The sequence below is a fragment of the Bos indicus x Bos taurus genome, chromosome 8 (assembly GCF_003369695.1).
Source record: "Bos indicus x Bos taurus breed Angus x Brahman F1 hybrid chromosome 8, Bos_hybrid_MaternalHap_v2.0, whole genome shotgun sequence".
Classification (NCBI taxonomy): domain Eukaryota; kingdom Metazoa; phylum Chordata; class Mammalia; order Artiodactyla; family Bovidae; genus Bos; species Bos indicus x Bos taurus.
In genome coordinates, this window is record NC_040083.1 from 84,066,014 (window position 1) to 84,089,869 (window position 23,856).

The window sequence follows — 23,856 nt, forward strand, 5'->3', positions numbered from 1 at the left end:
GAGAGTACAGTCAAAGTCATCCAAGAAATACCTGATTAAGAAAAATACTTTATGAAATTCTTAAATGAATGAATACTTATACATTACAGATTTAAAACTCACTCTATATAGACTAACAAAATATTTATCAGTTTTAGAAAGGGGTACTGAAAGAGTACATTATTGAAATATAAACCCAGTCTCCAGATGTACCTAAGAAAGGACCCATGCTGTTAATTTTCTTCTGATGACTGAAGCTATTACATCAAGCATATGTCTCAAGATTGTCTTTAAAAGCTTTTACTCCTGCCATAGGCATGTCAGTGGAACTGCAGACCAGGCCCTATATAATCCTTCTAGCCTTTATACTGTGATACAAACATAGACTCAAGGATACAGGTGATGCTTCCTTGGACTTTACTTTTCAAGAGAATATCACCTATGACCACATAGAGTTTAGGGAGGATGTGGGAGCAGGAAAGCAACATTCTCTGTTACCCTGAAAGAGTGCCCAATTTACATCAGTTAAGAGACCGTTCTTCAAGAGGACGTTTTTCTAAGTCTGGTGAGAAAGACTCACCAGTACTAGGTAACACCAAACCAGCATCTTCATGATGTGCAGATTTGGGGGCCAGCCTGTTTGCAAAGTGTGTTTATACTAGTTAGCAGAATTTCTTCTCTCCTCCCACAAAGAAAATCTGACTGTTGTTTGTTCCCAATTCTCAGAGAAATGGCACATGTTGAAGCAAGCCATAGCAAGAGTACCGTGCCTCCATTGTACAGGGCAGCCAGCCATCAGTTAAATAAAATATCCTTCTGTGGCCCTCACATCAAAGAGTTCCATATGCTGGACCTCCCTCTGCAGAATTTTAGGCCTGTCCTCGGTACAGCACCTGAGGTTTGGCAGGCCTCCTGTTTGGTTATAATGCTCATGTCCATATTTATTCAGTTATATTTAGTTCAAAACATTTGTCTGTTATTTTGATGAATTGGGACATTGTAAAGGTTGAACTGGATTTTATTAACCTGAGTTCCATCAAAGCAGCGACCATAAATGGGAAGCTCCTTGGGCAGAAATCTGTGTCCTTCACAATGTTTTGTTTTTTTTAATTTTAACTGGAGGTAAAGTTTAGATTCCAGAAAAATAAACATCATACTGGTACAGCTCAATTAGTTTTCACAAACACCTAATCAAGAAATTCCAGCACTCCCAGACCCCTCTTCCAAATCACTCTGTCTTCAGAGGAGGCCGCTGCTTGACTTCCAACACTGTAGTTCCCTGAACGTTCCATGTATATGGGTCATACATTGCATTCTCTTTTGAGCCTGGATTTCTTCATCCAGTGTTATGTTTTAGAGATCCATCAGGGTCATTGTGGTTAGCAATAGTTTGCTTATTCTCATTATAAGCATACCTTCTTGTGCTTCACTTCATTGCATTTCATAGATCTAGTGTTTTCTTTGTGTTTTTTCACGAACTGAAGGTTTGAGGCAACCCTGTGTCAAGCGAAACTATTGGCCAATAGTTTCCAATATCATTTGCTCACTTCATGTTTCTGTCACATTTTGGTAATTTTTGCAATACTGCAAACTTTTCCGTTGTTATTATATTTCTTATGATGACCTACAGTCAGTGGTCTTTGCTGTTACTACACTTTACTGATGGCTCAGATGACGGTTAGCATTTTTAGCAATAAAATCTTTTTAATTAGGTACATTCTTTTAAAGACATAATGACATTGCCTGGTGACACTTGACTGGGGCCGAGTGGCAGCCTCTCATTGCCAGGGAACATGTGCTTCCCACCCTCTCCCTTTGCCTCTGTGCACACAGGGCCCCTCTCCCGTGTTACTCTTCCACCCTTTCCTCACCTCACCTCTCCTCTTAGTCATGGCGTCTGCCCCACCACCACCCTTCTAAGCTGGGCTCTGCCACCTTATCTAGAGAACTGGGAGGCACGTCATGTGAGATTGTTTTTCTAAAGATATGTTGTAGCCTCTCTCCTCTCCCCACTTGTGAGCCCTGAGCTTGTCTTCCTCCAACATGATGTGATCTTTAGTCAGAGGCTTAGGCAAAGAAATAGGCCTTGAAGTATAATGCCAAAAAGTGAGTGGTCTTTTTGGCTTATTCACCCTATTCTGCTGACACTGTGACTAGCAGTACAGCCCAGGGCCCACAACCCCTCGCCATAGTCTTGGAGCTGCCAGTGGGAAGATTTACCTCACAACTACACAGACAGCCCAGCATGCACAGACACACCGTTTGGATATAAACTGGAGTTTTTTCTCCACACCTTTGCACATTGTCATTCTAGACACATCAGTTTACTTCCTCTTCCCTAAAGTATTGTGAGGAGAATTTCTTCCATTCTTGGTTCCTATGAGGGTCCTCTGAAGGGACCCTATTTCTTTTCTACATGTCTGTTTTTTACTGTTTGGGTTTTGCCTTATCTAAATTTGTCTTGGTCTAAATATTGGAGAATTAGCATTACTATTTATAGTCTTTAGGAATCGTGAATAATCTGCACATTATTATCTTGTAAACAAGATAAGTTTCAAACTTAGAAAAGCATTACTCGCTTGACTTACATTTTAGGAAAAGAAGCATTGGTTGCATGTGTGTATATGTGTATATTCAGTTGCTTCAGTCGTGCCGACTCTTTGCGACCCTTTGGACTGTAGCCCACCAGACTCCTCTGTCCATGGGATTCTCCAGGCAAGAATATTGAAGTGGGTAGCATGCCCTTCTCCAGATTGGGGTACTGGAAAGGACCTTAAAAATCATTTTATGAAAATTAAGACTCCAAAGGGTGAGGAGTAGGGCTGATTGTGGCCACATGAGACACCTTCCTGAGCTTGAGTATCACTAGAATTAATGAGTTTTATGATGTTTGTCAGCTGATCTCTTGTGTCTCCTCCTCTGTTTATGTTAGTTCAGTTCAGTTCAGTTCAGTCGTTCAGTCATGTCCGACTCTTTGCAACCCCATGAACCGCAGCACGCCAGGCCTCCCTGTCCGTCACCAACTCCCGGAGTTTACCCAAACCCATGTCCATCGAGTCGGTGATGCCATCCAGCCATCTCATCCTCTGTTGTCCCCGTCTCCTCCTGCTTTCAGTCTTACCCAACATCAGGATCTTTTCAAATGAGTCAGCTCTTTGCATCAGGTGGCCAAAATATTGGAGTTTCAGCTTCAACATCAGTCCTTCCAATGAACACCCAAGACTGATCTCCTTTAGGATGGACTGGTTGGATCTCCTTGCAGTCCAAGGGACTCTCAAGAATCTTCTCCAACACCATAGGTCAAAAGCATCAATTCTGTGCTCAGCTTCCTTTATAGTCCAACTCTTACATCATACATGACTATTGGAAAAACCATAGCCTTAACTAGACGGACCTTTACATTAAGTACATTTTAATGGATTGTGTAACAGTCTCTTATAGTAGTAATCACAAGGAAGATTTTGGTCATCCATTTATTTAAAGAATGGTGTTAAACTCGGTGAAAAAAGGCAAAATGGGGTGGAGGATTGTCAGGGAAGCCCTGAGGAATGTGAGAGGATGTGCCTTGTAAATACCTACTTTAAGAATGTTCTAGACCATCAAACACTAAGATGTAAATAATGTATTTTATTTGTGCATAACCAAGTTTGTATATAGCTCTATTCAGTTCAGTCGCTCAGTTGTGTCAAACTCTTTTCGACCCCATGGACTACAGCATGCCAGGCTGCCCTGTCCATCACCAACTCCCGGAGCTTTCTCAAGCTCATGTCCATTGTGTCGGTGATGCCATCAAACCATCTCATCCTCTGTCCTCCCCTTCTCCTCCTGCCTTCAATCTTTCCCAGCAACAGGGTCTTCTCCAGTGAGTCAGTTCTTCTCATCAGGGGGCCAAAATATTGGAGTTTCAACCTCAGGATCGATCCTTCCAATGAGTATTCAGGACTGATTTCCTTGGACTGGTTGGATCTCCTTTCAGTCCAAGTGACTCTCAAGAGTCTTCTCCAACACCACATTTCAAAAGCATCAGTTCTTCGGTGCTCCACCTTTTTTATGGTCCAGCTCTCACATCCATACATGACTACTGGAAAAACCATAGCTTTGTCTAGATGGACCTTTGTTGGCAAAGTAATATCTCTGCTTTTTAGTATGCTGTATAGATTGGTCATAGCTTTCCTTCCAAGAAGCAAGCATCTTTTAATTTCATGGCTGCAGTCACCATCTACAGTCATTTGGGAACCCAAAAAACTAAAGTCTCTCACTGTTTCCATATCTGTTTGCCATGAAGTGATGGGACCGGATGCCCTGATCTTAGTTTTCTGAATGTTGAGTTTTAAGCCAGCTTTTTCATTCTCCTCTTTCACTTTCATCAAGAGGCTCTTTAGTTCTTCTTTGCTTTCTGCCATAAGGGTGGTGTAGCTGAGGTTATTGATATTTCTCCTGGCAATCTTGATTCCAGCTTATGTTTCATCCAGCCTGGCATTTCTCATGATGAACTCTGCATATAAGTGAAATAAGCAGGGTGACAATATACAGCCATGACGTACCCCTTTCCCAGTTTGGAACCAGTCTGTTGTTCATGTCCTATTCTAACTGTTGCTTCTTGACCTGCATACAGATTTCTCAGGAGGCAGGTCAGGTGGTCTGGTATTCCCATCTCTTTCAGGATTTTCCACAGTTTGTTGTGGTCTACACAGTCAAAGGCTTTGGCTTAGTCAATAAAGCAGAAATAGATGTTTTTCTGGAGTTCTCTTGTTTTTTCAATGATCCAGCGGATGTTGGCAATTTGATCTGGTTCCTCTGTCTTTTCCAAATCCAGCTTGAACATCTGGAAGTTCATAGTTCACATACTGTTGAAGTCTGGCTTGGAGAGTTTTGAGCATTACTTTACTAGCGTGTGAGATCAGTGCAATTGTGTGGTAGTTTGAACATTCTTTGGCACTTCCTTTCTTAGGAATTGGAATGAAAACTGACCTTTTCCAGTCCTGTGGCCACTGCTGACTTTTCCAAATTTGCTGGCATTTTGAGTGCAGCACTTTCACAGCATCATCTTTCAGGATTTGAAATAGCTCAACTGGAATTCCATCACCTCCACTAGCTTTGTTCATAGTGATGCTTCCTAAGGCCCACTTGACTTCACATTCCAGGATGTCTGGCTCTAGCTGGATGATCACACCGTGGTGGTTATCTGGGTCGTGAAGATCTCTTTTGTATAGTTCTTCTGTGTATTCTTGCCACCTCTTCTTAATATCTTCTGCTTCTGTTACGTCCATTCCATTTCTGTATATAGTAGGTATTCCCAAAGACTTCTGAAAGAAGTGAATTCTTGGGTTTGATATGACTTCATGGGCTGTTTTGAATGTTCAAGCATCTCTCATGGTGAATTAGGCTCTGTGGTTTATAATGAATTGACTTTATACAGTAGGTCATGACCCATGGGCAGTTTTGAGCCCACAGCTGTGGTTTGTTTAGAGCATGTATTATTTTTAAAAAACAGGAAACTTACATCAAAGGCCAGATTTACCATATTTTAAAAGTTCAATTTGGAAAAGACTGCACTGAATTTCTGTGTCATTCCAGCAAATGGGTGAGCTCTCGGTGATGGTCTTCTTCAGATTGGTTTCCGGTCCCTGGGTCTCACCTACCATTCTTCTATACCCAGTGCTATAAGGACTCACTTCTACTTCCTGCAAGTTGAGCTACTGCCATCATCCTGTTTAATGTTTTCCTCTAAAAATGAATTAATGCCATAAATAGTCATTTTAAATGAATTGAGTTGGATTTATAAAAATGTGGGTATCAAATATTTTCAGATAATGCTTCATAGGTCAGTTTGCTTTCAGGAATGAGTATAAGTAATGGTTTTCTTTTAAATAAATTTTCTACCACTTTCCTCTGAGAAGACTGGAAAACAGTGAGTGCATCTAACTTCCAAATCTGTGTTGCTAAGGTCCACTTTTCATTAGGACGAGCAAGGCTCCTGAGAAAAATGTCAAGTAACAGATCAGGACCAGGGAATTTGTAAGGTATGCCTGAAACATCATACCAGCAGGCACAAAAGCACACAGAGATTACTGCGGACTTGTGAACAGTACATAGAAGCTTGGGTAAAGGCATAGTTTGAGTTCAGTTCAATTCAGTTCAGTCGCTCAGTCATGTCTGACTCTTTGCGAACCTCATAGAATAAGGGTGGCAGTGGATTATAACACATCAAATGCAAAGTCCTTTTTATTGTAACAAGGAAAGAGGGTCAAAAGGGTCACAGCTTCTTCTGTAGAGGAATGCCAACTAATGAGTACAGAGGAACCATAGAATTAGAAAATCACCACTGTGAAACTTATAATGTAGTCACTGATTTCGGCAAAGAACTTCAATAGGAGCTAAAAGCCACTAAATGAAAAGTTATTGGATGGCATGATATTCACACAGACCTAAAGTCTTACTTTGTAGGATATTTCTTAATTACAAGGAGATGAAGATACCACCTTAACCAAATGTCTCAGCATCACCAATTACAGGCCAGCCCAACATTTTGTGCTTCCTGATGTGATACAAAAGGAAGTACATGATATCAACTATGTGGGATTCTTGCCAAAAGTATTCTGCCTAAATCTAAACAATGAGACAAATGTATATTAGGGGACATTCTACATGGCAGCTGGCTTAGAATCCCTTCATAAAGTGAAGGAGTGAAAAACGTAGAGTGACAGCTGCTGCTCTAGATTGCCAGAGACTAAGGCAAGCAAACTCTGATTGGATCTTGAGCCATTAGATCTGCACCACACACAGCGATTTGGACATTGTTGGGACAGTTGGGGAACTCTGAATATGGACAGGATGTTGATCCTGAATCAATATTAAATTTCTGGGGTTTGACAATGTGAGAGAATGTGATCATTGTTTCATGGTTATATAAGAAAATGTCCTTGTTCTTAGCAGATTCGTATTGAAGCACTGGGGCAACATGTTATATCTACAACTTACATTCAAATGGTCCAGCCCCTGTACCCCACAAATACATATATATGTATAGACATGAATGTGGAAAGAGTGACAAAGATAGAATGAAGATGACAAAATATTCATTGGTGAATATAGCTGAAAATATATAGATGTTCATTGTATTCTTTCAACTTTTCTATGACCATTAAAAATATTGCGAAATGGGGAATAAATGCTAAATATTTGTGGGAAATAAGGGAATAAGTTGTGGTAAATAAGTTGCCTTAAATTAAGTTTAACTCTGATTTATCCTTAACTGGAATAAAATATTTACATGAAAAATTTAAGTTGATTAAGGTCTTATTCTACATGTAGGGTGAGTTTTGTGAGTCTGTTGATACATGCGAAGTGTTTGTATATTTTTCTGCATTGAAGAGCCATCAGAGCTTCAATCATATCTTCAAAGGGTAGGTCCATTCTTCAAATAGTTTAGAACTACTGACCTAGAATAGATTTACAGTTTTCAATGCATTGTTTATTCTGAGTATCACACACTATTAATATTTCAGACAGTTCATATATAAATTTGGTAATTGTGAATGTAATTATCAACTTACGTAAAGCAAATGAACTTTCAGCAGTTTCCAATTTATAAAAAGATTTTCTTGTATCTTACATTAAGCTGTTAGTTTAATGTAAGTTTATTTGACCACAAGATTCTGTTACTTAGGAACACACCATGACATTCTAGTAACATGATGTATTCCTTTTCTTTTCCAAACTAATATGTGTTTAGTGCAATCACATGTTATTTTTAATACAGTCTACTTTCCCTTGTGTGGATTCACATTCTTCACATTTTGTGCAAAGGGAAAAATACGCTAGACTGTAAGTTTTTTTAATCCGTTTTCTTGTAGAAAAGGAAACATAATGTCAAAGAAGAAATAATCATGCCATTTATTCTTTAGTTGTGTAATCACTAAGCTCTATTGATCTAATTAGAAATATTCACCTCTTTGCCAATAACAGTGTGTGACAGACCAAATTTCAATGTGACTTATAGTTTCAACTCTTCCTGTTCAGCATGTTGAAGCAAAGGCATGTAAGTAATATGTTATAATATGCCAAAGTGTTGTTTAAGACATTATAGGATGAAATGTACACTAACACATAACTACACTATTTACATAGATTGTAGTTCCTCTAAAAGTCTTTCACCAATGCTTCTGGGTCTGTTGCAGTAGGTTTAATCAGAGCTGATGTTCACAAGAATAGTAAATACTTAAACACCCCAGAACCATCTGCCCAGAGCATGCCGCACCTGGCCAAGGCTTACATGCAGACTCTTACTATATCCCTGTAGACCCACTTGCAGATTATCTCTATGGTAGAAACCCATCTGCAGGACAGGTTTATTGATCAGGTAGTCTTCTCATTTGGCTATTTTAAATACAGTTTCTCTCTCTCTTTTTTTTTTTTGGTTTTATGTTATTATAGTGAATCACACCTATAAGTCAAAATTACTTTTCTTTCCTATAATCAGGATTTTTAAAAATCTGCTTCTAATCTACTCCCATATCTATGACAATAAATGGTTTAGCTTCTTTGAGTTCTGGTTTCACACTGCATTTATAACACGTTCTAAGCTGGTTTCATTCTATTCTGTGCAATGGATGTGAGCATGCAGTGACACAGCACAAAGGCCACCAAGCTCAAGAGAGCTCCTGATGCGGCTGCAGCGTCCCACGTGAGCCCAGCCCTCTACAGAGAGCAGTGTCTGACCCTGCTCTACTGTAGTAGGCCCATTCCTTTTTCCAGTATATATCACAATCTAAGGAATCATTTCCTTAAATTATTAATATCTACCATATTATGAGACTTGGCAGCCTTGAATAAGTCACTGAACTTTCCTACCTTCTGGTTTCCCAGCACCTATCCTTGAGGGAATGGATAGTCATCTGACGTCCACCCTGTGCTCAGTACTGTTGTGGACATCACCTTATTTAACCTTCACAGACGCCTTGGTAGGCAGATATTCTCCTCAATTTCATGGGCAAGGAAACTGGAAATCAGAGTCTAAGTAACTTGATCATGTCCACAGCTAAAAAGGATTCCAGTTTCAGACCCAAGATACTCATTCTTGTTTTTTCATTGCAAGAGATGAACTTCATTTTTCATAGACTTCTAGGGTTTAAAGCCCCCTGGAATCATCTGGTATAGGTTAGAGTTGGCCAGAAACATCTATTTTCATACATATGTGTGTGTGTTACTTGCTCAGTCATGTGCAACTCTTTGCAACCCCAAAATGCTTTTAATGTTTTTGAATTTTAAGTTGAATTCATATTCAACTATGGACAAATGAATAATTCAGTCATTACCAATTTATAAATACTTCTCCTATGAGGACACTTTCTGTTTTCTAAATAAGGGAAAGAGGTGAAATAGATATCATAGAGGGTTTACCCAGTCCTTTGAGGTTTCACTTAAACAGCAGAACTTGAGTATTTTATTCTTTTATGTCAGCATCTATGAACCTAGTAATTCATGTTGTTTAAATGATGGCTTTGGAAAACATTGTCTGTGTTGCTGTTATGGAAAACAATCAGTTGTCAAAGCATGACTTATTTTTTTATAAAATATACTCTGCCTTCTAATGTCTATGTCAGAAAATATTAATAAGAGAAGTTATTCCTTACTAATTATATGACCATATATAAATCTTTATCACTTTTCCTTTAAAAATCCTTAAATTTTGCACATTTCTCTTTGTTTAGGGATAATATTTATGTCAACTTTGGACAACTCATCATGAGCTGATCGTTTAGACTGAGGGATCAACAATTATATTAGTACCTACTCTATACACAGAATATAGGGATTCAAGAAATGAATTGTCTCTTATTTTAAGTTTTACAGTCTTTTAGGAAAACATGGTATACCGTCTACCAATCTACTGTACAACATCATACAATGCAAATAAATAATCAATGCAGACCTAACTCATAAAACCAGACCTGTCTGTCAGGAGGTTGGCGGAACAGATGCCAAGTACCGAAGGGAGGAGGCACTTGCTGAAGAGCTGGGCTTCTAGGCACAGCTTGCCTTATGCCTTGGAAGCTCCTTGAGGTCAGATCATATGGCTCAAGTCAGATGCAGCCATATAGTAAACTTATTCCCCTTGAAATTGAAAGTCGGTACCCATTAGGGTTCTGCTCCTGCCCTTCTCTTCATCCACCCCTCATTGTAACCTTTCCTTTGGATTCCCCTCCAGCTGAGTGCATTCCCATCCTCCTGCCTAAATTCCATGATGACACCTCCAAACTTCAGCATATTCTCAGCCAAACTGTCTCTTTCTCTGAGTTTCTCAGCAGCATCACTGAGACTCAGAGCAGTTCTCCTTTTTATCTGCTTTTCTCTTCTTTGTATCTCTTGCCTGGTAGATCACTATCCCTTTTCTTTTTTTCTTTGTATCCCTTGCATGGTAGATCACTACTTCCCTTTTGTTTTTTCTTTTCTTCTCTTCCTTTTTACAATCAATCAGTTCATTTTTTAAAATTTATTTATTTTTATTTGGAGGATAATTGCTTTATGATTTTGAATTGGTTTCTGCCATACATCAACATAATCAGCCATAGGTATGCACATGTCCCCTCCCTTCTATCAGTTCATTTTATTCTTAATATATTCTCTATTGGACTTCCCGGTGGCTCAGTGGTGAAGAATCTGCTTATGATGCAGGAGACACAGGTTCAATCCCTGGGTCAGGAAGATCCCCTGGAGGAGTGCAAGGCAAGACATTCCAATATTCTTGTCTGGAGAATCCCATGGACAGAGGAGCCAGGCGGCTACAGTCCGTAGGGTCACAAAGAGTTGGACACAACTGAAGCAACTTACCATGCATGCATGCATATTCTCAGTTTTTGATGGTTCATAGTGTCCTTCTGAGATCGAGCCCCTCAGAAAATGGCAAATATGGCAAGCTTGCCTTCAGACTTAATCTACAGCAATGAGAATGTAGGGGTTTTTTTCTTCTTTCAAAGTCTCTGTTGTACCTATCCCTGTTTTTGCTTGTTCCTCCTGTCGCCTATACTGAGTGGGTCCCTCTTATTCTGTTTCTAGATTATCAGAGTGGTGGCTCTTTTCCCTTCATTACTTCCATGCACCTCTCTTCAGAGGTTTTTGGTGGTGTCCTATATTTCTTATTGCAGTAAGTATGGTCTCCTCTTATGGGCCTTCCAGGCCACCCCAAGCCTCTTATTTCCTGTATGGTCTTGCCTCCCCTGGTGAACCTCAACTATGCTTGGCTCATGCCTCTTTGTTTCAGTCAGTTATTCCTTCCCCCTCAACTGATTCAAATTTCAAGCCCCAGTTTAAGCCTAGGGATCTTTTCTCCCCCAAACTCAGTGGTAGTTATTTCCTATACCATATATACCACAGACTTCTTTGTTACTCCTGATCTAAATTTGTCAACTCAGGGAAACCATTTTTGCCTGTAGCACACTGTGGCACCAGTAAAAATTTGGGATTTTATCCTAATTTAGCTATATACCCATCATCTGTGGCTAAATTTCCACATACCAAATCTAAAAATATCTTGAAACAAGTATTATAGTTTATTAACACTTTCCAGTGAACTTCAAGGTTTTGACTACACAGTTTGAACAGTTATTGGAATAATCACATTCTTCTGTGTGAATGAGGTGATCATCCTTTCTGCTCTTAGTGGTGTCAATGTGGGATAGAGGCACATTTCAACTCATGTTGTGGGTGGTGTTTTCCATGTTAATAGAAGAAGTCATCCCTAGGAATAGTTAACTTTAACCTCTCAAGGCCAACTCCTGAGGGATGTATGTAGAGTCACTTGACAATAAAAGCCCAAGGAGACAGTGTTGTATCTTCTCAATCTTGTTGGCAGCACCCGCCAGATTTATGGGTGCGCCTACCCACTCTCAGGTGTCCAGACTTTCCACTTTCGGGACTGCATTCAGCAGATGCATGTTAAGTCCAGGCTCAGTCACATATTCCCTGTTGTTCCCAAATGCCGCACATCCACCCTTAGGGTGCTGTGGGCATTCTAACCTGCCTGCTCCACAGGGAGTCACACAGTCTGGCAGAGACAAAGATGTGATCCCAATCTCTGTGTGTGGCAGCATTGCCATGTTGTCCCTATCCTATAGAACATGCACTCACGCTAACTGCCTTTCAGGGTGTTTTAGGTCAGAGGTCAGCAGTCTTTGGTTGTGGCAGAGGTGCTCAGGGCTGATCCCCACTATGACACTGGAGGTCCAAAGGAACAGACACAGCTACTAAGCTTCCTTGTCCCGGCATATCCAGAGGTTGGCTCTGTTCAGGCAGCTGTAATCCTTGTAACTGAGAAATGTTTCTTCAGGCCAAAGCTCTCCAGTGAAGTTCTCTGAAAGTATAGGAGGAGCTGAGGAGAGGATAAGGACCAGGGACTTTGGCTGAATGTTCTTTATGACTTTTAGAAGTTGATGTGTGATTTATATAGTACCTTGTCTATTGGTTTCAAGAAATAAGGGGAGCTGGGGAGGCAGACAGGAACAGTGTCAGCTAACCCTTTCTGATGGTAGCAGAGCTGTTTTGTCTGAAGGGAGTACACAGACTCTGTGTACTTCCTCTCTAAAGGACGCTTCCTCCCCAGGGCACCATGAACTCCTGATGAGCCATGCTTGAAAACCATTGATGTGTTCCAAGAATGCTATTTTGTAATTGAATCAAGTGATCTCAGAAAAGTAAAATGACTGCATAATTACTGGAGACCAAGATGGGTACCCAGATGTCCTGATTCTTGGTATAATTACTTCCTTATAATTCTAGGCTATAAGTTTCTTTAACCACATCATATCTTTAATGCTTTTTACAAAATACCTTAATCTACAAAGCCAAATCTCAAAATTGAAAATATAGTTAGTATTTCCTGTACATATGTGCAAAGATGACACACTATTAAATATTTTCAGACCATGACTGGGCCAGGATTTCCTTAGTGTACATCTGTGTTAGTAATTACAGTATACTTCTGAAGCCAAACAGGACACCTCTTTGTTACACATTATATAAACATTATATATCATGAACAGTGTTTGCTATATGGACATTTATCACTTTTCTAAAATGAAATTAAAGCTTCTATCCAGAGCATTATGAAGTTTCAAAGCAAGCAACTTCAGTGCTAGATATATTTTATATTTTAAATTATATAATCAGTAGATATAAAAGCATCTTCCAACTTAAGAACAAAGCTTCCATCAGTCATTCTGATTTTTCACCTTTCTAGAGATTCTTCTCCCAATTCTCAGTGCACAGTAGAGTCTCAGTGCATGCCTGGGTCTAGTGTTACTCCAAGCCTCCTGGGGGTTGCAATGTCTTATTGCAACTTTTGTTACTTGCACACTCTAGAGACCCACAATCTGGGAATACCCCTAGGCCTAGGCACAGGGGCTTTGGGACCCCAACATACTTTATTACATCACCACCCTGTTGTGCTGATTTCATCATACTTGACTTGTTGATTTGATTGTCTGTTTGATTTCCTGCTTATTGCCTCTAAAACACCACACATTCCCAGAGAGCAGAGACCTCATCTGATCTCTTGATCCCTTTCTCTCTAAAACAGCATCTGGGACACAGCTGATTAAAATCATAATGACAAATTAATGCAAGAATGCTTCAGTATTCATCTCTATTGTCTAGGATGCTAATTCTTTTGACTCACTTTATTTGGTTTGAGTCCCCTCTAACAGTAATTTTTTACTTTTTTAAGTTTCTTTGAATCATTTACATTGATGCATTTATATTCAAACAGCACAAGGGTTCTTGTTAAGATAAACAGATACCTGTATCTTATTATTTGTCTCTTTCATTCAACTTGGCCAATTTAAATTAGTAATGCTTCTACATACCCAAACTGGTTATAAATCTGAACTTTTTGTTCCATAAGATTTTATTTCTCTTCTTAGCCACCTGGTTTAAGCCTTTGATGCTTGATTCTAACATTTTGTATCATATTATTATTCTTGTTCATTTTGTGATCTCAAAAGCCTATATGTTAAGAAAGAGAGCTTAGAAATAACATTATCTTAAATGGGATAAATCAAACTTCTACATCTTGAAAGCTGCCCGGGTAATAATTAACTTTGACTGAATATGCTGTTTACTGTCAATTTTATATGAAAGGTTGGCAATATTAAGTGTACTCACTATGCATATCACACTTCTCAGATACTTTTTATTCTTCTCTGGTTCTCATAACAGCCCTGTGAAGTGGGGCTGAAAGGCTCTGAGAACTGTGGGAGAACTATTAAAAGATTAAATAACTAAAGTTTGAAAAATTAGAGTAATCTGCCCAATGGGGCCAAGACTAGAAATTAATCTAGTGTTTTAATTAATTAAAAACACCTAATCTGGTGTTTTTCCAAGGTACAAAACTGAGAGTAACAAGAAAAATCAACATGGTTTCTATATGTGTCTTTTAAATAAAGATAAGATGTCATTATATAATGAAAATTTTAATACATGATATGATTTTGTTAGGATCTACTACATAATGAATACTAATAGCTTTATGTTGTATTGAGTAAAAAGATACATTTGAGCAAATTAGGACAAAGACAAGAGATGTTAACAATGACCAGAGGAGTAAAAGTTTTTTAAATGTATGCATTAGGTTTATATTTACAAGGTTTAGTCAAGGGTAGTCAACTTATATTTTAGGCAAACTCCACTGCTTTCCATAAATCTTTTGATCTTGAGCAAATAATCCTGAGGGTGATCTTCAGATCAGATCAGATCAGTCGCTCAGTCCTGTCCGACTCTTTGCGACCCCATGAATCGCAGCACGCCAGGCCTCCCTGTCCATCACCAACTCCCGGAGTTCACTGAGACTCACATCCATTGAGTCAGTGATGCCATCCAGCCATCTCATCCTCTGTCGTCCCCTTCTCCTCCTGCCCCCAATCCCTCCCAGCATCAGAGTCTTTTCCAATGAGTCAACTCTTCGCATGAGGTGGGTGATCTTAAAATACTGTTAAACTTTTTAGACTTACAGAGAAATTAAAAAATCATACAGAATTCACATATACCCTTCTCCCAGCTTTCCCTAATGTTAATAAGCACATATTTAGCCATAGTATAGTTCTCAAGATCAGGAAATTAACTTTATAGTAATTATATTTTAATTCTATTCATGTAATTAATAGAAGGAACTAAAGCTAAGCCAATGATTAAGTTTATTTATATCAATAATTGTATTATAGGCTCTTAATTACTTATAGAAAATTAATAAAGTTTTGCTTTAACAGAATAATAAACAGAACATTAGTTCATAAATTCTACCTATTATTTTTTCCAGCTATCCACTTCTTGGGCTTGAACCATAGCATATATACTTTTTTAAAAGACTTAGAGAGTTCTTAGCTAATAGAAATTCTGTGGTCTGTTGTAAAGGTCATATTTAGTTTCAGATTTTTCTCAGTCTACTTCAGCAGCACACAACATCCTATTCTTGTGAGAAAAGTTTGCAACAAGATGGCTTCTTTCTAGAGTGTGAAACTGAAAGTTTCACTAAAACTGTTAAAAGACTAAACCTTGTAGATATATGTTTGGTTGTCCTGTGCATTGGTGAATCAGGTTGACTAGCATAATGACACTTTAATATGACATTATATCTCTTATTGAGGAAAATGCTACTAAAACAAATATATGAGTATGATTTACAAATGACAAAGAAAAACTCGGAATTATTTGATATTTTGTGGTTTAAGAACAATACTTGAATATGATCTTATGCATGAAAATGCATAGGATGGTATTTCTCTTGTTTTAATGTAGTTGTTTTCAAGATGAAGATGTTGTAGATTTGAATCATCATCTTCTTCAGCATTGCAAATTTGTTCTGGAAGAATATTCCTGAGGAAAAATAGACATGCAGGTCATAAAGGATTGAAGTAATATTCCATCTTCATAATTTAGGAGTTAGAATAAAATTAGATCCTTGTCTTATATACCAGAAAAAATTCCATATATGTCAAGATCTGCGTATGAAAAAATGAAGTCATAGAAGTGATAGAATAAAGCATGGTTATACCCCGGGATGGAGGGAGAAATCTTCCTATGTGTGACTCAAAAACCAGAAGCACTAGAAGGAAAGATTTAAAAATTGGCTACAGTTTTTTTTTTTTTTTTAATGCAAAGTTAAAAGACAAATTGCAAACTGGGAGAAAGTGTTTGCAACTTAAATAAAGGGCTAATATACAAAGACCTAAAAATCTAGGAGGCAAGGGAAATCAAAGAAAAAAAAAGATATCTGGTGACCAGTTTACAGAAGAGAAAATGAAATGACATGTGAACATAAAAGGATGCTTAATTTCATTTATGATAAGAAAAATTAAATTGAAATGATACTGGCATGCCAACTCTAACTTATCAGATTTTTCCACCTCTCCACAGAACAAATCAAAGCTCATTCACATGTTCTGATGATAAAGTTGTATAGGATCAAGCATCACTGAAGGGAATTCAAAACTGTTCAGGCCCATGGAAAGGAATCTGGCAGTATATAACAAAATTACATATTCATTTTATTCCTTTCAATCAGCAATTCCATTTCTATGGATTTATCCCAAAGTTAGATTGGAAAATACAAAATTATATTTGAACAGAGTTACTTATACGCACAGTTGCACTCATGTCACACGCTAATAAAGTAATGCTCAAAATTCTCCAAGCCAGGCTTCAGCAATACGTGAAGAGTGAAATTCCAGATGTTCAAACTGGTTTTAGAAAAGGCAGAGGAACCAGAGAGCAAACTGCCAACATCCACTGGATCATGGAAAAAACAAGAGAGTTCCAGAAAACATCTATTTCTGCTTTATTGACTATGCCAAAGCCTTTGACTGTGTGGATCACCACAAACTGGAAAATTCTGAAAGAGATGGAAATACCAGACCACCTGACCTGCCTCTTGAGAAACCTATGTGCAGGTCAGAAAGCAACAGTTAGAACTGGACAAGGAAGAACAGACTGGTTCCAAATAGGAAAAGGAGTACTTCAAGGCTGTATATTGTCACCCTGCTTATTTAACTTCTATGCAGAGTACATCATGAGAAACGCTGGGTTGGAAGAAACACAAGCTGGAATCAAGATTGCCGGGAGAAATATCAATAACCTCAGATATGCAGATCACACCACCCTTGTGGCAGAAAGTGAAGAAGAATAAAGGGCCTCTTGATGAAAGTGAAAGAGGAGAGTGAAAATGTTGGCTTAAAGCTCAACATTCAGAAAACTAAGATCATGGCATCCTGTCCCATCACTTCATGGCAAATAGATTGGTAAACAGTGGAAACAGTGGCTGACTTTATTTTTCTGGGCTCCAAAATCACTGCGGATGATGGTTGCAGCAATGAAATTAAAAGACGCTTATTCCTTGGAAGGAAAGTTATGATCAACGTAGACAGCATATTAAAAAGCAGAGACATTACTTTGCCAACAAAGGTCCATCTAGTCAAGGCTATGGTTTTTCCAGTGGTCATGTATGGATGTGAGAGTTGAACTATAAAGAAAGCAGAGTGCCGAAGAATTGATGCTTTTGAACTGTGGTGTTGGAGGAGACTCTTGAGAGTTCCTTAGACTGCAAGGAGATCCAACCAGTCCATCCTAAAGGAGATCAGTCCTGGGTGTTCATTGGAGGGTCTGATGTTGAAGCTGAAACTCCAATACTTTGGCCAGCTGATATGAAGAGCTGACTCATTTGAAAAGACCCTGATGCTGGGAAAGATTGAGGGCAGGAGGAGAAGGGGACGACAGAGCATGAGATGGTTGGATGGCATCACCAACTCAATGGACATGAGTTTGGGTGGGCTCCGGGAGATGGTGTTGGACAGGGAAGCCTGACATTCTGCGATTCGTAGGGTCACAAAGAGTCGGACACGACTGAGTGACTAAACTGAACTAAACTGAACACGTTGTGGCATTATTTATAGTATAAAGAAGTGGAAACAATCAAATGTCTATTAGTAAGAAGCTGGTTGAATAAAGTCCCTACATAATAGTACTATTCAGTTGTTAAAAAGAAAGAGGAAGTTTTCTACATACTGATTTGGAGTGATATTCAGGATATACTGATAATTTTTAAAAGTAAAGACTAGAAAAAAGAGAGAAAAGAATTATACTTATTCTTCTTATTCACAGATGAATAATACTTCTGTGAGATAATTTGTATAATAATTCTGAGGGGGTATGGAATATAAATGTGTATGTTTCAGATCAGATCAGTTGCTCAGTCGTGTCCGACTCTTTGCGACCCCATGAATCGCAGCACGCTAGGCCTCCCTGTCCATCACCAGCTCCCGGAGTTCACTCAGACTCACGGCCATCGAGTCAGTGATGCCATCCAGCCATCTCATCCTCTGTCGTCCCCTTGTCCTCTTGCCCCCAATCCCTCCCAGCATCAGAGTCTTTTCCAATGAGTCAACTTTTCGCATGAGGTGGCCAAAGTACTGGAGTTTCAGCTTTAGCATCATTCCTTCCAAAGAAATCCCAGGGCTGATCTCCTTCAGAATGGACTGGTTGGATCTCCTTGCAGTCCAAGAGACTCTCAAGAGTCTTCTCCAACACCACAGTTACAAAAGCATCAATTCTTCGGTGCTTAGCCTTCTTCACGGTCCAACTCTCACATCTATACATGACCACTGCAAAAACCATAGCCTTGACTAGACGAACCTTTGTTGGCAAAGTAATGTCTCTGCTTTTGAATATGCTATCTAGGTTGGTCATAACTTTCCTTCCAAGGAGTAAGCGTCTTTTAATTTCATGGCTGCAGTCACCATCTGCAGTGATTTTGGAGCCCAGAAAAATAAAGTCAGCCACTGTTTCCACTGTTTCCCCATCTATTTCCCATGAAATGATGGGACCGGATGCCATGATCTTCGTTTTCTGAATGTTGAGCTTGAAGCCAACTTTTGCGCTCTCCACTTTCACTTTCATCAAGAGGCTTTTGAGTTCCTCTTCACTTTCTGCCACAAGGGTGGTGTGATCTGCATATCTGAGGTTATTGATATTTCTCCCGGCAATCTTGATTCCAGCTTGTGTTTCTTCCAACCCAGCGTTTCTCATGATGTACTCTGCATATAAGTTAAATAAACAGGGTGACAATATACAGCCTTGACGAACTCCTTTTCCTATTTGGAACCAGTCTGTTGTTCCATGTCCAGTTCTAACTGTTGCTTCCTGACCTGCATACAAATTTCTCAAGAGGCAGATCAGGTGGTCTGATATTCTCATCTCTTTCAGAATTTCAGTTTCAAAAATAACACTGTAATCATCAACAGGAAATTAATTTAAAAATTTGATCAAAGGAGAAGGATGGAATACAGTATAAGGGACAGGCATAGAAAAATATTATGTAGGAAGTAGCAATTCCTAAAAAACTTTTGAACTGTAGTGTTGGAGAAGACTCTTGAGAGTCCCTTGGACTGCAAGGAGATCAAACTAGTCAGTCTTAAAGGAAATGAAACCAGTCAGACTTAAAGGAAGTCTTAAAGGAAATATTCATTGGAACGACTGATGCTGAAGCTGAAGCTCCAGTACTTTGGCCACCTGATGAGAAGAACTGACTCATTAGAAAAGACCCTGATGCTGGGAAAGATTGAAGGCAGGAGGAGAAGGGGACGACAGAGGGTGAGATGGTTGGATGGCATCACTGACTTGATGGGCATCAGTTTAAGCAAGCTCCAGGAGTTGGTCATGAACAGGGAAGCCTGGTGTGCTGCAATCCATGGGGTCACAAAGAGTTGGACACGACCGAGTGACTGAATTCTAAGCAAACTAAAGACCTATCTGAATATTAAATTGTTGACATACTGTTACAGAGAAAACTACTGTGCTTAAGCTATACATCCTCCTTGGAACATATTCAAAGGACAAATAGAACTACCAAAAACATAATAAACTTAATTAAATACTTTTGCCGTTAGTTGTAATAATGGTATACATTTATTACCTTACAAAATATGTTTATATTGTTGGCAATGTAGAATTTCAATTTAAGATAAGTCTACATCAGAAGGATTTCTCTATAATGGTAAATGTTTTTTTCTTTTGCTTTTTTTGTTCAATTGGAGGATAATTGCTTTACAATATTGTATTGGCCTCCACCATATATATCAGCCTATAATGGTAAATTTGATTTGGGAATATCACTATGAACTGTTTTTGTTCTTGTGTGTGTGTGTGTGTTTAACAAAAATGCATATTTCTGGCAGTCCACTGAAAGGCCTTGAGACTAAAAATACATTTGAAAGAAAGATGCCTGGTGCCCAGACTGGGGCCTCTGAACACTATTCCCCAGTGAAAGGAGCTAGGGCTCTTTGGAAGAAGGCTGGCATTGGCCTATAGTGGGGAATGTAAAAGTGAGCCATCCAAGATCTCTGGAGGCCTGTCCAAGGACTCAGGAGCCAGCTCGAAGGGCTCCATCAGCTGAAGATGAGACAGTTATTGCAACTGATGGAAACATTCTTAATATATAAAGCCATAAGTTCATATTGAGTCTCCAGAGAAAGAGAGAAGGCCAGAAACAAAGTAATAAAGCAAAAATATTTAGGCACCAACTTCTTTTTTTTTCTTGAGACAGCCACTATTAAAATTTTTAAATCTTTTATAGTCTTTTTCGTCTGTGGTTAATGCATATGCATAATTTTTTACAATTTTATAAAGATTGGCATAACATTGTATTAGTTTCAAGTATACAACATAATGATTAGATGTGTGTGTGTGTGTGTGTGTGTGTGTGTGTATGGTTGAAATGATGACCACCATAAGTTAATTTGCATCACCTCACATAGTTACAAATTTGTAACCAACTTCTTACCATGATGGGCAATTTAAAGGAAAGAACAGAGCATTTATCTTACCTTTCAGAGTAAGGAACTTGCCCTTGCTGATAAGAAAATATTATTTACAGAGGAATGTGCTTAGTCGCTCAGTCATGTCTGACTCTTTGCAACCCCATGCATTGTAGCCCATCAAGCTCCTTTGTCCATGGGATTCTCCCAGCAAGAATACTGGAGTGGGTTGCCATTCCCTTCTCCAGGTTACAGAGGAATTCCATTTAACAAATGTGGAAAGAATGACAAAAATAGAAATTCACCATTTTGTTACCCCTAAGGAAATAACAGATGCAAGCAAGAGTCATCATGAGTAAAAAAAAAACCATTGGTTCAGTGGTGGAGGAGAATGGTTATGATGGAGATATCATACCATTGCCACCTATATCCTACCAGAAGTGGGATAATTTATGCCTCCTGATGAAATACAATAAGAACCATATGGCACAACCTAGAAATTATCTTCCCCCCAAAAATTATACTCTGAATATTTTAAAGCCCTCCCCATCCCCACCACTTCCCTATAAACTTGACTCTTTGTTTTACTTTTTAGAAGTTTGTGTTTGGAATTTTAGAGATAGATAAAAGAATAAGAGTATAATCTTCAAAGACCAGACCACAGAGCTCAAGGATCTGTTACCCTCATTGGCTGCACTAAGAATGTGTCCCAGGTTAATCTTGAGACATTCATACTTTTTAGGCAGGGGGGATGACTCAGTCAGCAAACAGAACACTCACAGAAAAATGTGTCCTCAGAAGTGAAGAAACTGAGTTTTAATAAATGTTTTCAGAATTTTGTTTTCAGAAAAATCTAGATAGAAGCAAGCAATTTTAATGTTAGCATACACTTAGGTTTTGTGCTCTACAGATCAGTGTGTTTGAAATCACATATGGAGGTAGGAACAGCACCATAACATGCGGCCTTGAAGTCTCACTTGAAAGTGTCTCTAAGATTCTAGATATTATGTAATCATACTCTATTTTTTTAAAAATTTACATGAAAGTTTGCAAACATAGAAAAGTAGGGAAAAAACTATAATGAATCCTTATGTACTTACTATCATCCAATTTCAACAATCATTAACATTTGCCAGTGTTGTTTGATGCAACCTCTTGTCACTTTTTCTTTAAATTCCAGACATTATGTCATGATCATTTAATCAGATTTTTTCACCCATAACAATTTAAATGGATATTTGAGAAAGTCAAAATTTACCGTATCTTGTTGTTGTTCAGTCTCAGGAAATGCAGTGCTTTCATTTCTTGTACCCCAGGTGGTATAGATTTTAATTCATTATGATCCAGAAACAGCTCTCGCAGAGAATGGTAAGCTCCATAGAAGGAGACTCGGTCTATGCCATCATCCACAAGCTTATTAAATGACAGGTACAAGTATTCCAGGCCTGGTTCCATGTGACCAAACACATAGCCAGGGATGCGTTCGATCTGGTTCCCGATGAGTACGAGGTGCACCAGCGACTTGGGTAGATAGGAGGGGACATGGTAGAGCTTGTTGTAGGAGAGGTCTATCGATTCTAGATTTCTAGAAGAGAGTAAACAGTGTGGGTGCATCAGGGCAGTGACTGTTAGCTCAGAGTTTTGACAAGCCAGTCAGGATGCTTGTCTGCTTTCATGCCAGTGTTTAGTAATGATTCCCAGTGCAAGTGTGGCTATATGACGGCTAGCTGCAAGGTTAGTGCTCTTACCTGGGTAACAGCTACTTGAGTTCCTGTCTTATGGAGAAGCACCAGAGTTGAGAGAGAAGAAACTGATGTCCTAGAGGTAATGCTGAGACCCAAAGAGGGCCCACAAATATCTCTGAGGCATATCTTACATTGGAAATAAAGTCCAAAGTTCTAGCTGACATCAAAACCCTATCCCTACAATCATCTTTGGTTCCAGCAAGGAAGTAGCAGTAAGAGGTCTGTGCATTCTTCTCCCACATTTGATCTGATAACTTGGGATCTGGAACTTGGGGTTAGAATGAGGGATCTAGAAAAAGTTGATAACCAATCAGAAGATCTGGGAAATGTGGTGAACTCCCTGGCTTTTTTCAGGAGCCTCACCTGCAGCTTCTGCCCACTGCATGAAGATTTTTCACTTGCTGAAGACTCGGTTGCCCTGCCACTGCCACATCCTGCTATACCTAAAGGGCCCTCAAGGTCTCTTTTCATGTCTGTCCTGCTTCTGAAACATGCCTATCCCCACGATGCTACTCAAATCCCTCATTCCCTCACGACATGACTTCAGATCTGCTCTGATGGCACCTGCTGCTGGGGCCTGACCCTGCTTCCCTGGGTAGCTAATCATCTCCCTCCTGACAGGCAAGGCCTCGACACTTTGCACTTCCCTGAGAGCTACAGCCTGGGACCATTGATTCCTCTCAAAGAAAGTGGGCTCTGTTTTTTCCTTCCTCTATCAGGTCATGCATTCTTCAGTCTCTTTTGTAAGACTTGAGATAGAGAAATAGTATCAAGGAATGAAGACAGTGTGGTATAGAATCTAGTGGTGAGGGAGGAGAAAAAGGGAGAAGGGCAGCTTGCTTCCTTACTGTATTGTTGTTATTGTTGTCTCTAAGTCATCTCTGACTCTTTGTGACTCCATGGACAGCAGCACACCAGGCTTCCCTGTCCTTCACAATCTCCCAGAGTTGGCTCAAACTCATGTGCATTGAGTCAATGTTGCCATCCAGTCATCTTATTCTCTGTTGTCCCCTTCTCCTCTTTCCTTCAGTCTTTCCTAGCATCGGGGTCTTTTCCAATGAGTGGGCTCTTCACATCAGGTGGCCAAAGTATTAGAGCTTCAGCTTTAGCATCAGTCCTTCCAATGAATGTTCAGGGTTGATTTTCTTTAGGACTGACTGGTTTGATCTCTCTGCTGTACAAGGGACTCTCAAAAGTCTTCTCTAGTACCATAATTTACAGCATAAGTTCTTTGGAGCTCAGCCTTCTTTATGGTCCAACTCTCACATCCATACATGACTACTGGAAAAACCATAGCTTTGACTATACAAATGTTTGTTGACAAAGTACTGTCT

At 39.2% G+C, this 23,856-nt stretch overlaps 2 protein-coding genes across 4 annotated transcripts in view; one reads left to right on the top strand and one right to left on the bottom strand.

The window, feature by feature from the left end:
• Positions 1–23,856, top strand: part of CENPP (centromere protein P) — a 238,588-nt gene that overhangs the window by 141,118 nt on the left and 73,614 nt on the right. The window lies entirely within an intron of this gene.
• Positions 13,615–23,856, bottom strand: part of ECM2 (extracellular matrix protein 2) — a 41,880-nt gene continuing 31,638 nt past the window's right edge. For 2 of the 3 annotated variants that reach the window (XM_027550302.1, XM_027550304.1), the window contains exons 9-10: positions 22,036–22,362; positions 13,615–15,846 (exon numbers count right to left, since the gene is read on the bottom strand). In XM_027550302.1, coding sequence (XP_027406103.1) covers positions 15,678–15,846; positions 22,036–22,362 — 496 coding nt within the window. In that variant the 3' untranslated portion in view covers positions 13,615–15,677. The remainder of the gene's footprint in view (positions 15,847–22,035; positions 22,363–23,856) is intronic. The other variant, XM_027550303.1, reaches the window with a different exon arrangement.